The 26659-nt window shown below is 41.1% G+C and overlaps 1 protein-coding gene across 1 annotated transcript; it reads left to right on the top strand.

Annotated features, from left to right (window-relative positions):
* The first annotated feature begins 3818 nt into the window (after positions 1 to 3818).
* On the top strand, positions 3819 to 18346 carry Vgll1 (vestigial like family member 1). The gene is made up of 5 exons (XM_048336741.1): positions 3819 to 4032; positions 12758 to 13177; positions 14905 to 14964; positions 17347 to 17412; positions 18267 to 18346. The coding sequence occupies exons 1-5, from the start codon at positions 3819 to 3821 to the stop codon at positions 18344 to 18346; spliced, it is 840 nt and encodes a 279-aa protein (XP_048192698.1).
* Positions 18347 to 26659: the final 8313 nt, after the last annotated feature.

Genomic DNA, 26659 nt, shown 5'->3' with positions numbered 1-26659 from the left:
CTAGCAGGAAACGCCTTGTACAGCCTGAGCTAAAGGGATAGAAAGTAGCAAAGGGAGGGTCCAAATTCCCAGCTCCTCCTTCTGAGATCCCTGAGCTGTTCCAAAGTGAGTCAGACAGCTCTGGTCATCAAACGCATCGCTGCTTCTCGACCACAGAGTCCTGCTCTATCTCAGGTAACTTTCCAGCATTAAGGTAAGGCAAGCTGGGGACTTTGGCAGGGGAAGAGGGAAGGATATTCAACTGGGGAGAAATTGAACATCATCACATGCTTGTCTTAGTGAAAAACAATGTGATTCTTTTGGGGCTTTTGCTGCAGATGATCATGGTGACAGCCACCACTCTAACTTCGACTCCACAGGGTCAATTTTGTAAACTGTGGTGAGCGACTCCAAGCAGTGTCTATGTGGTAAACTTGAGACCAAACTGCTGATTTGGGGATGTGTTGTGGCAGTTTGGAAAATAGTTAAAGGTCCACTTGGAGCACTTGCTGTCTTTCGGTTTGGGGAATGGGCATCTCCACAGACATAGCTTTGCAGCATCCTTTTCTTGTAAGCCACATCCTCTGTCAATTCCCTCCTGACTAGAGACCCCTTACATCTGGCTCATCTGAGGATGAAGGTGCTCAAATTTCTCCTAATGCTGTGGTGAGACTCTGTTCTTCCTAGCATTAAGACCAATGACAATTTTGACAATTGCATGTCATTTTATTTTTTTAATGATTACTATTTGTAAACGGGTCTGGAATTCCCATGAAGACCAAGCGATCTTTCTTACCCCAGCCTCCCCATTAGCTGGGACTCCCAGGCATGTTGCCATAGGATCCAACTTAATTCTCCAAAATTTATTATCTCTTAAATACCATTTCCCTCCACTGGTATCCAAATGCAAGCCAGAGAATTGCTTGTAATCTGGATCCAGAGAAGTAACACATTTTCTAGTGTGTTTGAAGAGGAATACTACGTGCAGTTTACTCAGCATATCTACTTACCCATGGTCTGAGACTCCCAAGTATGATGACTTGAAATATCACCTCTGAGTTTATTTTTAACCTTTTCTGGCTGGGACTATTTGGTCTGTGATCTCTCTGAACTCTCCCCAAGAAGACTAGGAATGTGCATGTGGCCCTGATGTCTAACTAATACAGGTTTCAGGCTGTATTAAGCCTGACCCTAACACAGTGGCCATTGGCAACGTGGAACACAAGAGGGTGAGTCTTCCAGTGACGCAAACTGACCCTTGAAGCAATGTGGAGGCTTGCAAGAAGCCCTGAGGGAGTAAGCCAAACTTCTGCCCGCATTCCCTGAAGAAAATCATAGTGTTGCTTAGCATCCTAGCTTGTGGCCCCTTAGAGATTACAGATCAACCTTGCCTCTACATTTGATAAAGGGGATTCTGAGGCCTGCAGAAAAAGAGAGCGACCGAGACAGAGATAGATAGACAGAGACAGAGAAAAAGACAGAGAGACGGGGGAGCTGCTTCATTCATCATGTAGGCAGGAATGGATGGGAAGAAGTGGACAGTGGTGGGAGCTAGAGAAACCTAGGTTCAGGTGCCAGCTTTGCCACTACCTACCAAAACAGCCTGAGCTGTTTATTTTCCCTTCTCCAAGTTCTAGCTTGATTTTATCTAAAACAAGAATAATAATACCTTCTTCAACGTTTATAAAGATTGGAGAAGTTAGGTATATAGATTCTGTCACAAAACAGGTATTGTATAAGGTGAGGCTTTAAAATATTTCTGCATCCATAGTTATCATGATTTCATAACATCTTTGCAGTGCCAAATGCCTGAGTATATCTTGGAACTTTCTGATGAGAAATCATTTGGTTACAGCAAAATGCACAATGAAGTATACAATTTGATGAGTTTGGGCAAATATAGGCATCTATAAACATCCTTATCAAGATACAGGACATAGAAAAACATGGCAGGCATGTCACCTGACCCCAGGACTCAGGGAGCTGAGACAAAAGGATTGTGAGTTTGAGAGGAGCTCAGTATGTATGGAGAAACATTATCTCCAGGGGGGGGGGAAAGAAAAGAAAAGATGTAAGACATTTTGAACATTGATGCCTCATCTAGTCAATCTGTACCCCCACAGGCAAATGCTGTTTTGATTTCTCTCACTGTAGATTATATGTTCTTTCATAACATGTCAGTGAAATGATACAATGTGTTTGTGTTTTGCTTTGTGTTGACCTTCTGCACATTGTATTGCCCTTGTATAGATTGGTAGGTTTTTTCCTTTTTATTGAAATATTTTATATACTCCAAATCTGCCTTTCTGTCCTCCTTTCTTCTTTTCTTTCTTCTTTCTTTCTTTCTTTCATTCTTTCTCATTTTTAGTTTTGTGCTTATTCTAGGGCTTGAACTGAGGGACTGGGCATTTTCACTGACCTTTTTTTGTTCAAGGCTACTGCTCTACTACTTGAGCCACAACTCCACTTCTGGCTTTTTGGTGGTTTGGATGAGTCTCATGGACTTTCCTGCCCAAACTTGCTTCAGACTGTAATCCTTAGACCTCAGCCTTCTGAGTAGCTAGGATTGTAACCATTAGCCACCAGCGCCCAGCTCAAATTATTCTTTCTGACCTCAAAGTAATATAAAGCAACGGGAGATTGTGTGTTACCCTCAAAGTTGGACAGCAGAGAAAAATCTCTTCTGCTTCCTCATCTGGTATTGTGCTTTGTGTGTATGAAATGGCATTCAGTCATCCAGCCATTGTTTACTGAGCACCTACTTTGTGCAAGGTGCTAGGAATAAACAAATGAGTTACACTTTCTTATCTAAAGGATCTTTTCAACTAGAATAGAAGCAGTCTAATAGATCCTAGTCATTTTCATTATGTTCAAAAGAATGAATAAAGTCAATACATCTTTGGCCAGAGCACATGGCGAGTCAGACTGCATAGCTAAAGTTTTAAAAGTACTCCATGAGGTGGCTTCTCTAGTAGAGGAAGGCCACAGTATGCTTTAAGTAACCAGTCAGTGCCAAGTCCTAGCCTACATGCAAATGCCTGGGTGACAAGGCAGCTAACACCAGTGATGGAATCCAACTTCAGAACAATTCAGCACCCAGTGATTGGGTATCTTTTCTATTCTAGGCAGCAGAACTGACATTCTTCTAGTCTTTCAGAAAATTGTTTTGTAGAGATCTGTATTTGGTTCAGAATCTATCTGGAGCCCGTAGAGAACTGGTGTTCTTTAGAATTACTAGTTTTTACAATGGAGTGTAGATAGTGGCAGGACACCACCTTATACAGATCAGGGGATCAGGACTGTGAGAACTTGATTGGTTTCATTCTCTTGCATGTCAAGATGGAAAATAGCATTTACTGTCTGCATTGAAACTGTCCAGCACCCACTGGATTGCTTAGTCTAGCTCTCCAAGGGAACTGTGCCTAAGATATTTCTGTGCTAATCTTTGCTCATTTGTTCAGAAGGAGCTCACTTTTACATAAACCAAGTTACTGTGGGTTATGCCTGCAATGTCTTCCCATCTCCTGTCTCCTTATGGATGCTTTTCTGAGTGGTCTGATAACTATCATTTACAAGTGAAGGCCATTTTAGTGCTTTGTAGAACTTTGCTGTGTTGCTCCTTGTGCACTAAGCTCCACAGCAGACTCTATAGACCAGCACAGAATTGTTAGTGGCATTAGAGAATGTGGTGGCACTTCAGGGATCTTTTACTTGCTAGAAACAAACTGCTGACCCACAAGAATGCCCCTAACCCAAATGGTAGCAAATGGGTCAACGAGTGCTAATGACATTTTGCTTTTGCCTTGCAGCTGTCACTTGCCTGTGTCACTTAGGCATCAATGGATGAAACAAAGAAAACTGGTGTCCAGCTTTCCAGAGATATACAGGCGCCTGTAAAGACTGAATGGAATTCCCGGTGTGTCCTCTTCACCTACTTCCAAGGGGACATCAACAGCGTAGTGGACGAGCACTTCTCTAGAGCTCTGAGAAATATCAAGAGACCCTGCGGACCATATCCCACAAGCCAGAGTGAAAATGTGATCCTGAGCAATGGTGAGCATGCTGGGGACCAAATTCTCTAAGACCAAATTCTTTGAGATTCTCCAGTGCCCTGAGTAATATGTAGATTTACTAACTACAAGTCACTTTACCTAGTGAGAAGCTACACCCTTGCTTAAAAGTTTAATATAAAAATGTTTCATCAAATTTGTTCACCTATTTCATGATGTCCTCAGTTGTGTTAAATACTGGATTTGCAACTGAGCATACTGTAAGAGCTGGGACTATTCCCTCTGACCGTCATTATCAGTATCACTGCTGGCCTGAGGGTAGGAACACCAACGGCTCCACGATAAGATAAGAAAGGTCTCCTGCAGCTGCTCTCAGCCTCCTCTGCACAGATGATGAGCTAAAGAGCAAGGGTAGGGCTAGAGCCAGGCCCTGAAGAGTCTTTATTATTTTTTTATTATTATCCTTAAGTAGTTGTACAAAGGGGTTTCAATTCAACTTTGTGAACACAATGCATTGTGAGTGACCAATGTCACCTCTTTTATCATTCTCTCCCCAGAGCTAGAGGGAGGGTCCCAATTTTTTTTTAACCACTCCTTTCCCTACTCCTCATAGGATCAGGGGTATCTATTGCTCAAAAGAGGAATGTCATATTGTGTGCACTAAAATACCAAACTTTCAGGAAAGCCAGTGGGGGCCACTTTGGCTTTTAGGAGTCCCCACTTGCATAAAATGTTTAAATTATATTTTACATTTGCATTGGCATAAATGTGAATGTAATCCAGACTGGATCCATTTTAAATGCATGTAGTATAATTATCATCATTATTTCTTCTTCTGATTTGAAAATCAATCATTGGCCTCCTGTATCAAATGAAGTCACCACTAGACATGGCTGTTTGTTTCTCTTCTTCGTATTTGTCAACACCAATTCCATTATTTATTTATGTTTCTTTCATGACTCTGCCCCACCTGCTTAGACTCTGAATTCCATGGCATTATACATTCAGCCTGTTAATTGCTGCTTTCCACAATAATCATGCTCATAGAAGGTGCTTAATAAGTTATGTTTGAATGAATGCAACTGTGCTTTGGGTTATAGAGTTGTGACTTACAAATGAAGTCCCTTGGTCTATTTTGCCTTGCTCATAACATGATGTCACAGACTGAGTATGTTAGAATGAAAACATATTTTAGTTCAAAGCTCTAGTCTAAGGTCAAGGGCCCACATATGCTGGTAGCTCTCTCATGGACAGAGTCCCAAGGCTATGGAACACATCACAAGGCAAGAAACCAGGAGAGTACGTGAGTGTTCTCCGGTCTCTCCTTATCGAAAAGCCACCAGCTATTTAATTATGGGGAGCCCACCCTTATTATGTCTTTATCTAATCTCTAGTCATCTCCACTCCTGAATACCATAGTGGATTAAGTTTCTACCTGCATAATACCTCACAGTGGAGATTAACTTCCAACAGGACTTTCAGAGGGGACAAACCATGTTGAAATCATAGCATAGGTCATCAGAGACATGGGGCACTGCATGACACAGGGCATTAGAACCAAGAAACATGTTGTCAGGTCAGCTCTAGTACTTCATACTAGTACAAACTTAGGGCATAGAACTTCATCTACCCATGCCTCAGTTTCCTTGCCACTAAAACAGAGCATTACTGACTATAGGAGGATGTTTTCAAGCCATCACTGGCATAATACATTTTGAGTGCTCTGTGGGAATGGTGAGAAAAGCTTGACATGTTTTTCTGAATGACTAGGATGAATTTGGTGACCTACATTCAAAATGTCAGCATCACAGGGCAGGAAGTCTCTCCCATGAGCCTCCAAGAAATGGAGCTCAGCGGTGTGGATGCTTCAGTGTTTCTTTTCTTTCTTTTTATTTTTTGGGGGATGGTCAGTCCTATGGCTTGAAATCAGGACTTGGGCAATGTTCCTGAGCTTTTTTATTTTTTATTTTTGGCCAGTCCTGGGGCTTGGACTCGGGGCCTGAGCACTGTCCCTGGCTTCTTTTTGCTCAAGGCTAGCACTCTGCCACTTGAGCCACAGCGCCACTTCTGGCCATTTTCTGTATATGTGGTGCCGGGGAATCGAACCCAGGGCCTCATGTATATGAGGCAGACACTCTTGCCACTAGGCCATATCCCCAGCCCCTGTTCCTGAGCTTTTGAGCTCAAGGCTAGTGCTCTACCATTTGAGCGAGAGTTCCATTTATGGCTTTTTGGTGGTTTGTTGGTGATAAAAGTCTCATGGACTTTCTTGTCCAGGCTGGATTTGAACCTCAATCCTCAGATCTCAGCCGCCTACACAGCTAGAATTATAGACATGAGCTACCACTATCCCGCTTCACTGGTGTTTGTTATGTCCTCTCAATATGTGACACAAGGGAAGCTTAGCCATGGCTATGTTTTTTTTTTTTTTTTGACAAAGTCAGCCTTCCCAAACAAATAGAAGTAGCTTTTCTTCTTCATTTAACTTCTTGTTTATTGTGTTTTTCCTGTGAGAATCTCACAAGTCCCTTGAAGATGCAGATGTTGTCTCACTGCCTGGTGTGGACTAGAACAAATATTTGCCTGCTGATTGAGTAACCTAAGGAAAGATTGTGTCCCTCAAGGCCTCTCTTATCACAGCTAGGAGTCAAGTTTCTCACAAGCTCTGCAGCCTCAGGGGCGGGCCCCATAAATGAAGCCTGGTTCTCACTGGGGGTGTTATATGGCAGATGGACAGCTTGGGAAATGGTGGAAATTTATAGAGTGCCTTTCATTACTGACTGTTGGTTAGCATCCTCTTAACCACTGAAGGCCAACTTCAGGTAGCCAAGGCTCCAGCTCAGCCAGGATGAGCAGAACAGGCCCACATTCATGGGCCTCCACTGAAGACTTGTTCACTCTCAAAGGGCACTCTGTCAACCAACGATGCAAAGCCAAAACACAGAGACCTGTGTAACTAGGAAATGCTACCAAGCTCCCTGACTTCTTTGCCCAAATCAAAGTTATTCTTTATTGATTTATGTCTAATATACCCTGGCAATACCTCAGGAAAGAAAACATAAGCTGAAAGTATCTTTGAGTAATTTCATCTCAAAGGACACTGAGGATTTCAGAATCTTGTAAGTAGGGATAAGCTTTGATTTCTTGATGGGGGAGGACATGGCCGTGAGGTACATCTCAGGCTGGTAAAATACTCAAAGGATTCTTACACTTGAATATCCAGAAGTCCTAGATAGCCACTCGCAAGAAGTTCTACCTCCTTTCTGCACTCCTAATTTCCGTCATTCGCAGGGGTGGTGAACAAGTGCTAGGTATCTATTTCAGAGAGAACAACTACCTATAGTCATGGCCTTTATGAGTCCTAACAGCCTGTACCTTCCTTTCCGGTAGGAGGATGGAATTTGTACATGCACATAGTGAGAAGACACCACACTGATCATTGCACTTATTTTCGTCCTCAAAACTCAACATGATTTATACAAGAAAATCCATGGTGCTAGAGGATAGGGTGGCGCTCACCTTTGAAAGGGTTATAGCCTGGCCCAATGTGCCTTCTGATGTGGTAGTCATGCTTTGTTATTCAATATGGGTGCTTATTACCCAGCTCATGAAAATTCTATCAGCTGCATGCTTACGTTCGTTCGTGTACTTTTCTTTTTATCATATCCTCCTCTTTCTTTTTTTTTTGGCCAGTCCTGGGCCTTGGACTCAGGGCCTGAGCACTGTCCCTGGCTTCTTCCCGCTCAAGGCTAGCACTCTGCCACTTGAGCCACAGCGCCGCTTCTGGCCGTTTTCTGTATATGTGGTGCTGGGGAATCGAACCTAGGGCCTCGTGTATCCGAGGCAGGCACTCTTGCCACTAGGCTATATCCCCAGCCATATCCTCCTCTTTCTGAAGTTGAGGAAACTGTGGCCCAGTGAGAGTATGTGCTAAAGAGATGGATCACATAGCCAGTGAGTGACAGAGATGGAAACATACATTTTGCTGGACTTCAGAGCCAGTCTCTTGACTTAACTGTCCTGACAACAACTCAGCCAGTGATAGGGTTAAAATCCCATCAGGATTAGAGTTAGTAATGCTCATAACGGATGGAACTGAGAATTTAGGCCCTTTGCTAAGGGTGCTATGTGAATTAGACCACAGGATCATCACAGAAACCCTGCAAGTTACTCTCACTGTGCCCATACTTCTGATGGAGAAACTGCAGTGCATAGTCAAATGCTTTGTCCAAAATCTCACAGGTAGGAAGGACTGGCTATTGTGTTTGCCACTCTGTTGGTTTGATTCCAGATCCAAAGATCTTAATCATTCAACTTTCAGGAGTAACATATGTTCTTCAGTTGGGGAAAGAAATCTAAATGTCTACCAAAAAAGAGAGTAAATGAGGAGGCTGAAATCTGAAGATCATGGTTCAAAGCCAGCCCAGGCAAGAAAGTCCCTGTGAAACTCTTACCTCCAATTAAGTCACCAGAAAACCAGAAGTAGGATTATGGTTCAAAGTGGTACAGCACTAGCCTTGAGCAAAAGAGCTCAGTGCAAAGGCCCTGAGTTAAGCCCCACAATGGAAGGGGGTAAAGAAGTGTACATATCCCAGGCAGGTGATGATGAAGGATGTGACAGAAAAGTTCTCCCTGGTATCCTGGAACGTGACTGCCTAAGCTGCCTCTCTACCTGTTGTGAAGCACAGAAACACAAATATGGCATATTTTTCCTCATATGTGGGATCTAGACCTCATTTGCCCTAGGCAAGTTACTTTAAGTCATCAGGATTACTGTGAGAACATATGAGTTTAAGTCTGCAGAGTGCTAAGCAAAGTGTCTGTGCTGTGTTAAGTGCTCAGTAAACAGAAATAATTCTAACACTTTGAGCCACAGCTCCATTTCTGGTTTTTCTGGTGGTTAAGTGGAGATAAGAGTCTCACAGACTTTCTTGCCTGGACTGGCTTTGAACTCCAGTTCTCTAATTTCAGCTTCATGAGTAGCAAGGATTACAGACGTGGGAAATCAGTGCATGGCCTGAATTCTCTTTTATAGACAGTGTCTACTCCATCTTCAACACCAGCCTTGAGTGCCATAGCTTTAGTTGCTGCTGTGAGTTTTTGGTGCAAATCCTTTTTGCCTCTCCCTTCTCTGGCAATATGTGGTAAATGTCAGGGAAGATTGTTGGGCCTCATATATTAATCCCTGTCTTGCTTTTTCTTGCATTGGATATGCTGGGTGTTGTAAAACCATCAAAGGACCCAAAGTAGGTTTATAAATGGAATAATTAACAATAACAACAATAGTTATATTTATTGAGTATCAAGTGTGTATGGAGCACTGTGCTAAGTAAGCCCTTTGCATGGATTCTCTCATCTAATATTACAATGCTTCCAAGAGACACAAAGGTGAGTGGACTTGATCAGTGAGTATCACACTGCTAGGAAGTAGAGAACTGAGACTGACTTTCTAGTCTGTGCTCTTCACTACTTTTCATGTTGCTCATCTCAATGTAGAATGGTTTGGTGAAGAGGTATGTGAATATGTGTATACATACACATGAGTATATGTTTGCGACTATGTACATAGATGTGCTTGTGGGTAATCATGTACTCACACGTGTGGCTGCATGTATGTGTGTGCATTCACCAGAATATTTAGTCAGGGCCTACAATGTGCTAGGCACAATGAAAATCCTTGTAGCTATGATGGTGAAAAAAAAGGAAAGATGATCTCAGCCTTCTTAATGCTTATGGAGAAAGGAGAAGACTGGAATGAATGAATGAATGAGTAAATAATGAATGAATGAAATTATAGGATTACTGCTATGAATGACATAAATTGGATGTAGTCACAGAAAGGAACAGCATTATAAATTTTCGACTGGAAATTCAGAAAAGGTCTTTCTGAGAGTGACATTTTCTTTCATATGTATGAAGCCTAGTCTGGAATAGAAAGGCAGGCCCACCATGCAAGGATAGAGAGGAGGGAGTGTGTCTGCAGTGGAGACAATTTTTTCAGTCACAGAACGGCTTTCTAGAAGATTCTCAGGAATTGGTGGTGTTTCTTCATGTGTGTGAAAGGCAGAAGAGGTAGACAGGTCGATGGGGGCAGAATGAGAACTGGGAACCCTCTGAATATATCAGCTCTTTCGGACCCAGGACATGGTTGCTGAAACATTTGATTCATGGAGCCTAAGAGAGTAGCCCAATCAAATGCAAGATCCTCATTCTATGAGCCTCCCAACACCAAGTCTGATATGGAAAAGTGTGTCTTCCCAGGCTGTTCACAATCACTTGGGTACTGGGAAATCAGGACTAAGATTCAGTGTACTTCCACAGAAGTTCCCAGTCAAACTGTACTCTAGTATGTACCCAGTGATTGCATGGGGCCTTAAATGGTGGCACACCACCTATTCCTCTTAACAGTTCAATCAAGGAATTCTGGAAAGGAAGCCATTATGAGAACCATTCAAAACCCTCTGATGTTTTGAAAACCTGTGTGTCTCAGAATGGCCTGTTTTCTATATTTCAAGCTTTCAGTGAACACCTCTGTTATATGTATGAGGTCTGGAGAGCCAGTTTAGATGAAAAGTACTCAGTTGTTAGAGGCTACGCTGTGTTTCTAATTTGTGCTTAGGACATGCAGTACTCTCAATCAATATGGAACATGGGCAGTGATTATACAAAATCAGCCTTAATCACCCTGTTTGTGCCACACAGTGTCCTGAATTGCTACTAGCCTGGAGATAACAATTTCCATAAATAACATTCACCCCTAGGCATATATCCTAGTATATTTCCTTGCCCTTAGTTTCATTAGTGGAGACTTACCATTGTCCACCGCTCATTGTGAGGTGCTGAGCATGATGGCTGTACCACATGGATTCAGGTGTCTTTTCTTTTTATCATCTATACATGAAAAATCATGGTGATGGGTAGGGATGCTGTGCTGACTTTTTTATCTTCTACAAAATGCAGTTGAAGTGAACATTCAGAAGAGCTGTAAGAACTGTTCATGGGGAGAAAAGGGAGCAAATGGTGTCTCAGACAAGCTCTCTTGTTAGCCAATATTCCTTTGTCTGTACATCTATCCCCCTCCTCCATTATTGCTTATAGATGAGTGGCTTCGGGCTTTAAGCACCATCTGTCAGAGCTCTTTTCCTCCTTCCCTTTTTGCCCAAGTGGGTGCTGAGAATGGAGAAGACATCCATGCTGTGAGCTGTGCTTGCTACTCATTTGAGACCTCATTTTCAGCTAGTATCCCAGGCACAATTAGAATATCTTTGGAACCCAAGGAGACTCCATCTTTAATGAGCCAGTCTATAGGAACTGGGAAAGCCTGTTGAGCCTATTTTGTATGTTCAGGATGAGGTCTAAGCAGCTACGTGCCTGCCTGTCCATTTTTTTTCAGGTCTAACCTCCTTTACTGCCTTGGTTCAGTGTCTTAGCATCTTCATGACTCACATTCTTCTGGAAAATATGATTTCACCCCCTAGAGTTTGTGATCAGCACAGGAGTGCTAGACTCTTTATAAAGTTTTGTGGAGTCCTCCTCTTATTTGGTGTATTTAAGGCACTGATTATATAAAAGAGACCTCAACAAATGGGTCTCTGTGGTTCATGTTTGTAATCCTAACTACTTAAGAGTCAATGATATGGAGGATCAAAGTTCAAAGGCCAACCAAGTCCAAAGTTCTCTAGATTCCATGTCAACCAATAAAAAGCTGAGTGCAGAGAGTGGCGCTGTGGCTCAAGTAGTAGAGCACTAGTCTTGTGCTCAAAGAGGCTCAGGGACAGCGCCCAGGCCCTGAGTTCAAGCCCCACAACTGACAAAAAAAAAATGCTGAATGCTGTAGAGCATCTATCATCCCAGCTACATGGAAAATGTCAATAGAAAGTTCATACTTTAGGTTGGCTGGAACACAACTGTGAGACTCTATTTAAAAATACCAAAGGCGGGGCTGGGGATATGGCCTAGTGGCAAGAGAGCTTGCCTCGTATACATGAGGCCCTGGGTTCGATTCCCCAGCACCACATATACAGAAAATGGCCAGAAGTGGTGCTGTGGCTCAGGTGGCAGAGTGCTAGCCTTGAGCAAAAGGAAGCCAGGGACAGTGCTCAGGCCCTGAGTTCAAGGCCCAGGACTGGCCAAAAAAAAAATACCAAAGGCAAAAAAGGGATGGGAGTGTGGCTCATGTGGTAGAGTACCTGCCTGAGAAGGCCAAGACCCCAAATTCAAACTCCAATATCACACAATCTAGCTGAATGATAGCAGTATCTAAACACAAAGTCAATACTTGTACTTCTAGAAAAAGATGTATACAAAAAGACACTCACTGCAATGCTGTTAATATAATTGAAAGAAAACAAAAACAACTGAGCTGTGTACAAATATAGCATGTGTTGACTATTTTTATGATAGGATACTGTATAGCCATTTTAAAAGGTGATGTTTAATGCTATTCATTTCTATGGGAGGATATTTTATTGTATTTTACTGAAGCAAATCAGCTTGAATAATAATATATGTTGTGGAAACAATGCATACAAAAATTCCAGGAGGGAAGTATAATTAAAGAGGGCAGTACCTGTTTATAGATTTTATGTGTGTGTGCGCATGCACGCACGTGCACGTGCATGTACATAAAAGTATGTGTGTTCATAGAGATATGTAAAACTTGTTCAATTTAAAACATATAGTATGCATTAACCAGGAGAAAACAAGCCACTTTCATTTTGAAATGCTATGCACACATCTAACAGGGTTTCTAAATCTTTTCTTCCCAGATGGTGACATGCCACCGAATCAGTGGCGTTTCTCGTCTCCATGGTCAAAGCCACGCCCTGAAACATCTCTTGTGAATGGTGCCAGCAGCAGCAGCTTCACTGTGCCTGTTCCTGTGATGATGGACCAGTACCCACTGGCCCTGCCTGAGGCCTGCTCTGTACCAACCGAGGGGTTGTGGCATTTCCCCACCCTAGCCAGCTCCCACCTCCCACAGCTTGGCTACCCTCAAGCTTTCTCTAACAGGCACCTGGTTCTAGAGCCCCAACCTGATAGGAGACATGATCCCCTCCTCAGTCTTATCCAGGTTGAAAGAAGCCTAAAGCGTCGTCAGGAGTATGCCCAGGGAGAGGAGGGCAGCACCAGCCAGATTGCCGGAAGCTCAGGATTGCTCCTCAGCGGGCCTTCCAGCCCTATCCCATGTAAGGAGATACCGATATTTGGGGAACACTGTCTGATTGGTTATAATTGAGAGTGAGTGGGCATGTGATAAGCGGCTCAGATTAATTGCTGCTAGTCTGGACATGGAGCGGCAGCCCAGGGATAGAGTGGATTGCTTAAACATTCCATATATCTTCTAGGCTTCATTGACATTCAGTTTAATGGTTGAAAGGCTACAGAGATCCTCAGCCAGATGGACTTAGCCTGAATTATTCACTCTAGTCTGTTGATTTGGCCTTATCCTAGGAAAAAGGATGGGCTGCTGCCTAAGTCATAGGGTCTTACATTTACCTTGAAGGGAGGTAATTGCAAATAATCGATTTGCAAAACAGTCTGTGACGTACAGACAGGCTCAGACTCTATTCTCTAAACTAGGTGACAGCTTGCAATGATGCCAAGCTCTTGGGCAAAACAAGGGCAATCTATACCAGCCATCTGCTCCACACATTAAAATGCAAAGCAAGGGGAGATGAGGCCCATCATTGCCTGGAGACCTAACTGCCTGGCTGGCTGTGGCTCACCCCTGTGCACTGGGATTCCTTTGGGTCACAGCCCCTGCCCACCATCTTTCCCCTTAAGCTAAAAACACCCTGAGGGCTCACTAGTTTTCCATTAACTAACTCACCCAACAAATATTTGTGCGTACTACAAACAAAAGAATGCCACCAGAAAACAAGATTTCTATATTTGTAAAAGAATGAGGGTAGACTGCCTGAAGTATACTTGCGCTTAGAAATGTAATCTACAAGATCTGTATTTCATGTAAAATACATGTTGTAATACAAATATTTTGTAGTTTCACAGGACCAAGTTGCATCCTTTGGCATTCTGTCTTCCAGAGGAATTTTCTTTTGCAACTCTCTATCTATACATATTTGTGGTTCTGTGCCTAAAAGAAATTAATGGAATCTGTCTTTACTGTAAACTAAACATATTGTACGCAAAGAGCCAATTCGGCATAAGTCCAATACTATATTCCATCTGAATGCTGAAAACAACTTTTCCATTAACATACAACTCCAACATTTCCAGATTTTAATGAGAGAGAGAGAGAGAGAGAGAGAGAGAGAGAGAGAGAGAGAGAGAGAATATCATACAAATGCCTGGGAAACATGAAAATTCTCCCTGTTTATTTTTCCAAAAATCTTTCTACTGGATTCAGGGGGAAATTAAACCCACTGTGTTTTGCACACACAGAGCATAGCTGTTTCAACAGTTAGTTAACACAGATGGCTCAAATCACCATCATGCAAACATAAAACCCCTCTATAGATCAAATCCAATTCAGCAAATATTTAATGACCATCTACTATAAGCCAGGAACATCATGGCCAAGGGACCACTCAGGAATTATGCAGGTCCCCAAACCTCTAGTCTGAAATCATAAACAAATGTTTATCATCAAAGTCTCAACACACTCTCCACATGCCTATCAGTTGCTGCCACTGGCTGTATTCATGGATGACAGTTCAGGATTTATTGAGTAAACCAGTGAGCCTTCATTGGGAACACTGTCTGGAAGATGGGGACAAGATCTAAGGGATTAATGGCAGAATCTTGGGCTTTTAAGTATCTGTTAAGAGAAAATAGATCCTATGTCCATTAACTGAGAGGTAGGCAATTTGAAACTCCTGGGGTGCTACTGGGAACTTAATAACCCAGTTCCAGAGCTTCCATTTCCAGTCATGTTTTCTTCCTTCTTTTCTAGGCAAGAAGGTGTGTGGCTCCCCTAGTGGTGAATCTGCCAGACCCAGCTCTCCAGATCAAAGTAGGTATCTGGTTCAGCCTTTGCTAGTGGGGCTCTGTATACTGATCACAAACCTGAAGTGTTTGTAATATAAAAACGAGGGCCTACAGCAGCTAACTGGAGCCTTATTTCTATTATTTAGGGTTTTCAAGGGTAGAATTGATTTCGTTGTCATTTAAGTAGCCCTTGCCAGCTTATGAAATTTCTTGAACTTGTTTTTCATGTTGCTAGAGAAACATCTCTATTGAGTTCTTTTATTGTAAGCAAGGTGACTCAGAATGATGAACAAATTAATGAGGATTAGCTGTCAAGATGTTCAGTTTTCAGCCTAGCACATTGGACCACCGTAGGATGCTCCATAGTACTGTCAGGAGAAACTTCAAAATGGAGACAATCTGGAGGGGAGTGGGAACAGGATCCTCGCAGCCTAGGTTCTGGGTTTGAATCCTGGCTTTGAATAATTACTTACTAGTCTCAGTAACTTGGTCACATTCACTTTTTTGGTTCTGGTCTTGGGGCTTGAGCTCAGGGCCTAGGTACTGTCCTTGAGCTTTGTTTTTTGTTTAAGGCCAGTGCTTTACCACGTGAGCCACAGCTCCATTTCTGGCTTTTTGGTAGTGAACTGGATATTAGAGTATCATGGGCTTTCCTACCTGGGCTGGCTTTGAATAGTGATTCTCAACTCTCAGTCTCCTGAGTAGCTAGGATTACAAGCATGAGCCACTGGCACTTGACTTGGTCACATTTCTTAAACGCTCCATACCTTAGGTGACTCATTTACAGAATGAACATTAAGATATTATCTGTCTCATAGGGAAAGCATTATATCACTTAATGCATGTAAATTCTGAGAATAATGTTTTGCTATAGTAAATCATCAAACCATGTAGCTTAAGGGTCCAGCTCAAGGTAAATCCTTGCCTACAACACTTGCCCAGCATATAGAGACCCTGGGTTTTAACTCTATCATAGAAAATAAAAACAGAGTAAATCAAAAAGTAGGTGACTTTGGGGATGGCATTTTGTGTGCTCTAAGCTTCATGGTGTGTGTTTAAAAGAGAATCAAAAGAAGCCAGGTGCCAGTTATTCAAGTTGGTAATCCTAACTACGGGATCATGGTTTGAAGCCAGTCCAGGCAGAAAGGTTTGTGAGACTTCATCTCCAAAGTAATCAGCAAAATGCTGGTCTGGAGGTATGACTCAAGTGGTAGAGCACCAGTCAACCAAGCAAGCTAAAGGAACACAGGCCCTGAATGCAGACCATATTACCAGCATGGAGGGACAGAGACATAGAAAAAACAGAGAGACACACACAGAGACAGAGCGAGACACTGAAAGGAAGAACCATTCACAGTCTCTGATCTCAGGCCTTTACTATCCTGTGAGAATCTGATGGGGTGAGGGGAATATATAAACTGCTATTAGATTGTCAATTCCATGAGGACGAGGACTGAGATTTGAGGGATGGACTATTAGATTCCTCAGTACCTGCAATATTGCCTGGCATAGACATGCACACATGTATGTTGAATGCACGAGTGGGTGAATGAGTGAATGAATGCTGGCAATGATAACAGACCACTTAGAAAGAAATAGTAAGAAAATAGTGACGTGAGGGCTGGGAATATGGCCTAGTCGCAAGAGAGCTCACCTTGTATACATGAAGCCCTGGGTTCGATTCCCCAGCACCACATATATAGAAAAGGCCAGAAGTGGCACTGTGGCTCAAGTGGCAGAGTGCTAACCTTGAGCAAAAAGAATCCAGGGACAGTGCTTAGGCTCTGGATTCAAGCCCCAGGACTGGCCAAAAAAAAAAAGAAAATAGTGACGTGAATGTGAAGTGAACGTGAATGCAATCTAAAAATTTAGGAGGTAAAGGTAGGAGGAAGATGGAGAGTTCTAAGCCACCCTAGTCTATTTAGAAAAAAACTTGTTCTAAACCAAAAATAGTAACAACACAAAAATGGGGAAAATCTGCCACTATAGTAAAAAATATCTGCTTAAAGCCTTGTGTAAGACAAAGAAAACAGCCAACCTCAATGATTAACTGTCCATACCCAAGTAAGTACCTGCCCGCAGGACATAGACTAGTAGAGATGGCCTTCTAATTCCTGAAAATTAGTATCGTGATATCTTCTAAGTTAATCTTCACTAATAATTTTCACATTATCTTATTGTAATTGCTGGCATTACTAACAATTTTATGCTTGCAAATTGTGTATAGGCTAAATTAAAAGCAGCAATCAACCAGCTATCATGCATGCTCTTCTATTTATCACTTGTTATATGACTGTCATATATAATGTGTAAATATATTATGATATAATATATAATGTGTATAAAATGCATATAATTATGTTGTATAATGTGTATAATATACACAATAATATAATATATTACACAGAAAGAGGGATGCAGAGGCTCAAAAAGAAAACCAAGAAGCAAAGAGCAACAGTACCTCAAGAAAGAGGTAAAAGGATGATCTTTCCTTGCAGAGAATAGTTGAGGGGAGGTGGGAGATGAGCATGTGGTTATAGCAATCTTAAGGTGACTAACCTTCCACTATGGCTTTGGGTAGAGGGAGGCGGTAGGTAAAAGGAAGGGGAGGGGGAACTTCCCAGAACTTCAAGTAAGACCTCAAAATCCGACAAATCCCATGCTCTTAAGATACGAGTCCCCAAATCTTGTCTGCTGCCAAGAACCATCTAGAAGCTTGTTACCAGTCTAGGTTGTAAACCTTTTTTTTTGGCCAGTCCTGGGCCTTGAACTCAGGGCCTGAGCACTGTCCCTGGCTTCTTTTTGCTCAAGGCTAGCACTCTGCCACTTGAGCCACAGCGCCACTTCTGGCCGTTTTCTGTATATGTGGTGCTGGGGAATCGAACCCAGGGCCTCATGTATACAAGGCAAGCACTCTTGCCACTAGGCTATATCCCCAGCCCCGGTTGTAAACCTTTTGTTTGTGGTGGAATCGATCTTCATAAGACTCATTCACCTTCTTATATGTTTTATTCATTACATATTTTATATTAACCTCACTTTCAAGTGAACCACAAGAGCCTTACCATAGGGATTGCAACAGCTCAGAAAGATCTGTTATGTGAGGCCCCAGATACATATTAGCAAAGGAAGGAAGCCAGGGTCTCTTCCAGCCCCTCCAGTAAGGACTTAGCCTGTCCTGCACCTATGAGGAGGGGTTGTATGGCACAGAAGAGCAATCACAGGTGAAAGGTGGTAAGAGAAACCTTGGAGAAGGCATTCTGGAGGTAAGTCCCACCAACATGGTGTCAAAATTCCAGTGAGATTAATTTTATCATTTATCTGTAGAACTAGAAACTGATTTTGCATTACTTCAAAATATGCAGATTGTACTGATTATTGATACTGTTCTTTACAAGCTACAGTAGTATAATATCTATTGCACTATAATAATAAATAAACTTAGCTCTTATCTTCACTTAGTTAAATGTCTACTGGAAGACGTGTTAACTCCTTCCCCCACAAAAAAGTAGAAAAAAAATATTTGCAAATTATGATACATGTTGTGAAGGTATTAAAATAGAGGGAAATCACACGGTGCTGGTGTCTCACACCTGTAATACTAGCCACTCAGGAGGCTCAGACCTGAAGGTCATGGGTTGAAGGCAGCCCAAGCAGAAAACTCCATGAGACTCATCGCTAAAGAAACTTCCAAAAAGTTGGAAGTGGAGCTGTGATGGCTTAAATGGTAGAGCACTAGCCTTTAACAAAGTAAAGTTAAAGGACAGTGCCCAGGTCCTGAGTTCAAGCCCAAGGACCAACACAAAAGAAATAAAGACCTCTGAGTATGTTCTATGCATGCAGAGACTTGAATGAAGTGAGAGAGCCAGGCTTGGGAAGAGTTAGGAAGAAGAGAGAGAAGTAGAGGAAATTGTGTGAGGAATAGGAAGAAAGGGCCAATATGCAGGACTGCAGTGACAAAGGGACAGAGTAGCACACTAGAAGTTTGGACAGGTAAATAAGGGTCAAGTGACTTATAGGTTGTATTAGAAGTTTGAATTTTATGCCCTAAATGCCCTGGTGAGGTGAGCAATGACAGCAATTTAAGTGTGATGCAATTTGTATCTGATGATGTTAAAGGAGCTATTATGGGGAGAGGAGTTTAGAAAAAGTATGAAAGAAAAAGAGTAAAAAGGTGAGAAATATGGCAGAATGATAGCCTGGATTATGTCTCAACAGTGGAGATGGATAGAAGCTCATGCATTATGTTTTATACTACTTTATTTTTTAGTTTTTTAATTTTTGAACCAGTATTGGGGCTTAAACTCAGGGTCTCACCCACTCTTTTCGCTTTTCCACTTAAGGCTGGCACTTTGCCACTTGTGCCACCTCCACTTCTGGCATTCTTTTTGGTGGTTAAGTAGAGATGAGTCTCTCAGTTTTGTCTTCCTGAGGTGGCTTCGAACCATGATCTTCAGCTCTCAGCCCCCAGAAGAGTTGATGTATTTTACATGTATTTGGGAACATCGGCTCTTAGGATGTGATGGAATGGATGGAGGTAGTGTGGGGAAATGAAAGAATGCAGGTCAGCACTTAGGTTTCTTTTTGAGTGTTTGAAAGGTGGTACATGAATCATAGTGAGGAAGATTATAAGGCCCCCAAGTCTGTTCTGGCCATGTTAAGGCAACAGTGCCTATGTAACATTCAAGTGGACATATCCTCTAAGCAATTATATATATATACACATATATATTATATTATGTTAATATATTATATATTATATACATATATAAATATATATATAAATTAAGAGTTCAGAAAAGTCAGAATAAATGTTTGGGATTTATCAGTACAATATAAATCTCATCACAGGATGAGATCATCTAGGCAGAGGATGTAGATTGAGAGAAGGAAGCAGAGGACAAAATCCTACAGAATATCAATATTGGGAGGTTGGGGACATGAGGAATCAGCAGAAGAAACTGAGAAAGAGGAATCCACGTGGCGGAAGAAGAACTTGGACAGAAAGTAAAGAGAAGAAAGTATGAAACAAAGGGCATGATCAAAGGTAGCTTCTGTCAAAGATGACCGATTGGTCTAATGAGAGAAGGATCCAGAAATTTATATTGGATGGGCTATCAATGAAATTGATTACTTTGTGAAAAGCAGTTTGGTTGATGTGATATGAGCAAAGCCAGATTGGACTGAGCTAAAAGAGTGTGAAGGAGATGAGAAAATGGAGACAGTAAAGGCCAGTAGGCAGTTTAGATGAGTTTCACACTGAAACAATGAAGAGAAATGAGGTAGTAGATAAGGAGATGAGTGGGATTTGTTTTTTGAAGGCAAATATTAGAGGCTATTTTAGGATAATGGAACAATCCAGTAACGATGAAATTGAGTGTAAGAGGATGGGGGTAACTTCATGGCAGATGTTAAGACTAGAGGGGGAAGGTGGAAGTACTGACCATTTATACAAAGGAGGCTGCGCTATCATTGGAAGTATACAAAGGAAGGCAAATGATGGCACAGAGCCAAATAGATTTTCCAGCTTCTTTGTGGAAAGACTAAAAAATACAAACAGATTGGGTTTTGTTTCCTTAGTGATTTCTGCTTTTATAATCAACAGTGGGGCAGACACATCAGCTAAGTGCAAAAGTGGGGGACACTTAGAAGGAGTGGAAAAGTATGAAAATGTTGGGAGCATTGGAAGACAAGCCTGCTAGTAGAGACATATAAGGAGGATTTGTGAATGCTGATGAGAAATCTGAGCTCATGGATTTCAAATGGGAGTCATCAGCTGAGTTATGGGACTTCCCTTGGCCAGACAAGTGAGTTGCTCACTCCAAACTGCAGTTGTAGCAAATGAGTATGGTGGATACAGAGCAAGGAAAAGACATTGAGGGTATTTGCACGTGAGTTAATACAGTAAGGTACCATGATATCCAAGCTGCACAAAGAAGAAAGTAGAGGAAGATGGTAAAGTGCTAGAGGAGGTTAATAGATAGGAAGTAATGTATAAAAGTATGAATAAGATTCCTGAAGCCAATGAAATGGGAAGTAGTGTGGTTGGAGTGTGAAATCTTGAAATCTAGAGTGTAAGGGAGCTGTCAGTGTGAGTGGTGACAATGTTTAGGTGTGATGACAGGAATGGCAAAAATTATGGAAACAGAACAAAAAGATGCAGCAACACATCCAGGTGTGGTGGCCCACACCTGTAATTCCAGCTGCTAAGGAGGCTGACGTTGGAAGATCATGAGTTCAAGGCCACCTTGGGCAAAGTTAGTGAGAGTCTGTGTCAAAGACAGAATACAAATGAAACAACGAGGCGCATAGCTCAAGTGCCAGAGTACTTGCTTGATATGCATAAGGCCCTAGGTTCCATCCTCAGCACAGAGAAAATAATGTAAAACTACCAACAAAAAATAGTAAGCACAGTAAGTTTCTACAAAGATTTTATTTTTAATCTTATTGGAAAATAGAAAAACAAAGTCAAAGTGAAGACATAACAAGGTAATTTTTCTTCTGACTTTTCAAGTTATTCACAATAATTTCACTTTGATACATATAGAAGCACTGTCTTGTGAAAAACAAAAGAATATGCCAGGTGCCAGTAGCCCGTGCCTATAATACTTGCTACTTGGGAAGCTGAGAATGGGAGGATTACAATGTAAGACCAGCCAGGGCAGAAAAGCTCATGAGATCCCTTCCCAACTGAGAACACAGACAACTGTTATCCTAGCTAAACAGGTCAATCTTGGCTCAGGTGTATGAATGGAATCAAGACCCTATCACAAAAAAAAACCCACACACTAGCCAGGTATCAATGGCTCATATGTACAACCCTTAGATATTCAGTAGGCTGAGATCAGAGGATCATAGTTTGTAGGCAGCCTGGATAGGAAAGTCCATAGGACTCCTATCTGTAAGCTGGAAGTAGAGCTGTGCCTCAAGTGGTAAAGCACCACAGTTGACTGGAAAAGCTAAGGGGCAATGACTAGGCCTTGATTTCACGCGCTAATACTTAGGTATCCCTGACACACAAAGCAACCAACACACAAAAATGGCTGGAGGTGTGGTAGAGCATAGAAAATCTAGACTCTGAGTTCAAACCCTAGCACCACACATATAAAACCAATAGTGAATATTTACTTAAAGGCCTATTTTCTAGCTGATGTTCTAGGGGTTATATATGTCTTGAATGCAATCCTCATCAGAATTAACCAGTATTTGGTACTTACATCTGCATTTAGTAGAATGAAAGCAGGGCTCAGCTAGGCTATGTAACTGGTCTAAGGTCACACAGGGGGGCAGTGGTGGCTCGAGGGACTCACACATGGGTTCAGTTGACTCAAGAGCTAGCTTTATCATAATGCTTATTTTATTTTTCAGGAAACCAGTCTCCGGAGAGAGGAAAAGATCTGTTCTTTTACTGACATCAGTGTTGATGAAGAAAATTCTCTTTTTTATGATTTTCTACTGTGAATCCTGAAGGCCTAGAGACATAACCGTCCTTTTCTGCTTGTACTATTAAAAAAATCCAACAGCATAGAATAATGCACATATTTATGCTCTTGTTATAAATATATAATATTCTTCCTTGGGTATTATGTGGTAGGAGTTTCCAAATGAAAGCAAATTCCTAGCACATAAAACATGTAAATAAGCTATTGTAGACTGTGAAGCAAAGAAGTCTGCCTATCTGTTCATCCCACCCCCTCACTGTACCTCTTGCCCTTTTGCTTGGAAATCACAGGCACCCTCAGGCTTCGCCCAGCAGGGTTCCTGGAACCAAGACTGAGCATGTAGTATTTTAAGGGGCTGTCCCCCTTTTCTGGCTAGATTGAAGTACCACAGGCAATCTGACACTTCCCAAGCTTTGCTAGACTGCATCCAAGTTTCCTCCTTCCTCTACCAAAAGCAAAAGTGCAAATGATGTAGGATTGAACGTTGAAGAGAAGAAAGTTGAACTTGTGGGCCCTTTACATTTCTAAAGACTAGTAGAAAAGCTGACAAGTCTCCATGTAGACTTGAGAAATGAAATACTTCCCCTTGGGAAACTGGGGTCTTTAATTCTAAAAGACTGATTCCAACAACTTCCAAAGGGAAGTTGTTGAGAAATCTAAGACCTTGCTGGAAATGGAGCCGTGTGCTCCATCCCCAGATAGGCCTATTGCTACAGAACTAATTCTGTACCCAGAGCATTTCTTGAGTATGGTTTCTGTGGTGCCTCTCTCTGATGATGGCCCTGGCATCTGACACTCTGTAGAAGTCAGTGTGGATCTTAGTGAAGCCCTTCAGCCTCCCAAGGGGCCTACTTAGCTTCCATACAAAGTGCAACTTCTCCTTTAGCTTGTTTGGGGCCAGTGACCTCTAGGAAGTGTTCACTTTGTTTTCATCACCAATCCATTTCAGGGATACCTGTGGCATCTGTCATCAACTTGGAGGAACAAAGCAAGGTTCAGTCCGTGATTTGGCAATAAGACTTCTTTGCAGATTGTACCCTATCAAATGACAATTTCTAAAGTGCATTTATCTCCTCATCTGGGATCTTGTGTCCAGTATGGGTTGTATCCTTGCCCCATGACCCTTATGCCTTCAATATTCCCATGTATACCTCATATGTTTGAGTAGTACCTCAGGTAATGAATAACAATAAAATTATACCTTGGATAGTACTATTTTGGACTCCAACTTTTATTTCACATCCAGCATCTCACGCTTAAGCAATCCCAAGATTGGCATTATCTTCATTTTAAAATCTGTAGATATACTGAGATTCTTAGAAAGTAAATGACCTTCCCACAAATCAGACTAAAAGAGCTAACACCAAAACCCAGACCCTGAACTCAACACTCTTTTCTCTCCACCATAATTCTTATTTACAAGGGTTAATATCAGAATGGCTCTAATCTATCACCCCCTCCCATCAGCTACATAAAAAATGACCCCAACTCTTACATGAGACAGTTAATGAGCCTTGCAATTCTCTTGTCTCATGACCTTTCCAATGTGTCATATATGTTTCCTAGATTACCAAGGATGAAAAAGACATTGTCAGTACATTTTCCCTCAGAGTTATTTACTTTCACAAAGTCATGTTCTTTTTTACATGATGGGGAAATTCAGGGTGGAAACTGATTGTAGCACTTGTGATATATAACTGTAAAAATTCATCTTTGTCTTGGTTCATTCTAAAAAAAAGTTCCATCCATGTTAGAAGATAACAAGTATCACCAAAGTTGGAGATATTTTGCAGTACTGGGGTTTGAACTCAGGGCTTTGTGCTAACAAGGTAAGTACTCTGTACTTCCTAGGAAAGTATTCTACTGCTTGAGCCAAACTTCCTGCCCCCAAACTGAACTTTGAATTGATGTATTGTTCAAGGAAAAGAGGAATCAATTTCAGTAGAGTTGGCATCTTAGTTAGACTGAGTGATCTGAAAATATTTACCTACAAATCCACAGATTCTCCCCCTTGAATAAAACTGAAAGCAACAACCATTCTTCCCACTTCATTTAAGAGGGAAGAAAAAACCTCCTGCATTAAGAGATCCCACTCTTGTACAACATACACAGGGTAAATCTTTGCCCAGATGAACTTCTATTAAATTCAGACTTAGATATCTCACTTTCTATATCCATTCTATTTTTCCTTTCCTATGTTATTTCCAAATGATTCATATGAAAAGATTTCTTTTATTGAATTTTATTTCATTTTATTGTTATTGTAAAGGTGATGTACAAAGGGATTGTGGTTACATATATCAGGTAATGAGTACATTTCTTTTTGAACAGTACCACCTCCTCCTTCATTTTCTCCCAACCCCCCCTCACAAGTTATATAGTTCATTTTTAACATAGTCTTGTGAGTATCACTGCTGCATTTGTTCACCCTTTGCCCACTGTTTCTGCCCTTCCCCTTTACCCTCACAAACAAACTTACCTACAAGACAAAAGGTACAGAAGTTAAAAACAGCAACAAACGAAAAAAAAAAAAACAAGAAGCAAAATAACATAACCTCTTATTTCCACTTCTTGGAGCTCATTTTCATATAAACATCATTTTATATGATGACATGCCCATAGCTATTGAACCTTTATGATTCTCTCCTGAGAATATCCTCCTTTAGTCTCACTGTGAATATCTAGAGTCTGCTATAATTTATCATGAAAAGTACATTTTTTTGTCTTTTACCATCCAGTGTGTTTATTTGTAGATTTATTGGTACATTCTAGTAACAAAAAAAATGAGGGCAACCCTGCAACCTATATTTCTGAGTTGGCTTACTTCGATTAATATAATTTTGTCCAGGTCTTTCTATGTCCTTATGAATGGTACAATAGCATTCTTTTGGAAGGAAACATAGAATTCCATTGTGCATATATGCCACATTTTCTTGATCCATTCATCTAAAAACATTCCCTAACAAACAAAAATTGAAGCAATTTGCCTCTACCAAACCAGCAGTACAGAATACATTTACAGATATCCTACATGTAGAAAACCAACAAGAACATGATATTGGCAAAGAAAATGCCTCTTCCCAATGAACCAGATAAATATGGTAAGAAAAGATGAGGCACTGACCCTAATAAGGTAAATAACATAGCAAGAGTTACCAGACACTTCTTGGTCCTAACTCTCAATATTAAACAACATAGATCTACTAAATGGAGAAAAATTCAGGACCCATCCTTCTGCTGTCTACAAGAAACCTATCTTACTGACTAAAACAAACATATTCTCAAAGAAAGGCTGGAATAAAATCTTTCAAGCAAATGATCTCCGTAAACAGGCTAGAGTAGCAAAACTAATATCAGAATAAATAGATTTCAAACTAAAAGTAATCAGAACAGACAAAGGAGGACATTACATACTACTAAAGGAAACTCTCCTACAGGAGTATATAACAATTCTAAATACCTATGCACCAAATTCTGGAGCATCAAACAAATTCTACTTAACCTAAAAACACACCGAGATCCAAAAACATTGATTGCTGGAGACTTCAACACATCACTCTCACCTCTGGATAGATCAACTAGGCTGAAACTCAGAAAAGAAACCTCAGACTTAAATAATTGCATTGGCCAACTAGACGTAACAATCATCTACAGAATATTTCACCGAGCAACATCAGAATGTATGTTCTTCTCAGCAGCTCACAGAATGTTCTCCAAATAGATCATATTTTAGGTCTCAGAGCAAATCCATGGAAATTCAAAAACATTGAAATTATCCCCTGCATCCTGTCAAACCAAAACAGAGTAAAATTAGAGCTCAACACCAAAAGCCATCACAGAAAATTCTCTAATTCATGGAGAATGAATAACATATTGATGAATAACCAGTGGGTCACTGAAGAAATTAGAACGGAAATTCAAATGTTTATGAAATTTAACAAAAATGAACACACAAAATACCAGCTCCTCTGGGAAACAGCAAAGGCAGTATGCAAAGGAAAATTCATTTTTAATGTGTTATACTTAATTTATTGAGTTACATATGTGATTTTATTTATTTTTCATTTCTTTATTGTTAAAATGATGTATAGAGGGGTTACAGTTTCATACTTAAGGTAGTGAGTACATTTTTTCTCCAAACCAACTGTACAACTCATGGAGGGAGAGGGAAATGGGGAGGGTGGAGGCAGGGGAAAAATGAGGAGGAGGTAACAAGTCAGAGGAAAATTTATAAAACTCTGAGTCCCTACATTAACAAATTGGAGAAATCGCTAAACA

This window comes from Perognathus longimembris, chromosome 28 (genome assembly GCF_023159225.1).
Source record: "Perognathus longimembris pacificus isolate PPM17 chromosome 28, ASM2315922v1, whole genome shotgun sequence".
Taxonomy (NCBI): domain Eukaryota; kingdom Metazoa; phylum Chordata; class Mammalia; order Rodentia; family Heteromyidae; genus Perognathus; species Perognathus longimembris.
Note: the sequence above shows the minus strand (reverse complement) of the source record. Positions and strands in the feature narration are given on the sequence as shown.

Excerpts from the sequence above, each read along its gene's own strand:
- Vgll1 (XM_048336741.1), top strand. The coding sequence starts at position 3,819 with ATGGATGAAACAAAGAAAACTGGTGTCCAGCTTTCCAGAGATATACAG. Across the intron at positions 4,033-12,757 it reads AAATGTGATCCTGAGCAATG|ATGGTGACATGCCACCGAAT; the intron begins GTGAGCATGCTG and ends TTTTCTTCCCAG. Across the intron at positions 13,178-14,904 it reads GCCTTCCAGCCCTATCCCAT|GCAAGAAGGTGTGTGGCTCC; the intron begins GTAAGGAGATAC and ends CTTCTTTTCTAG.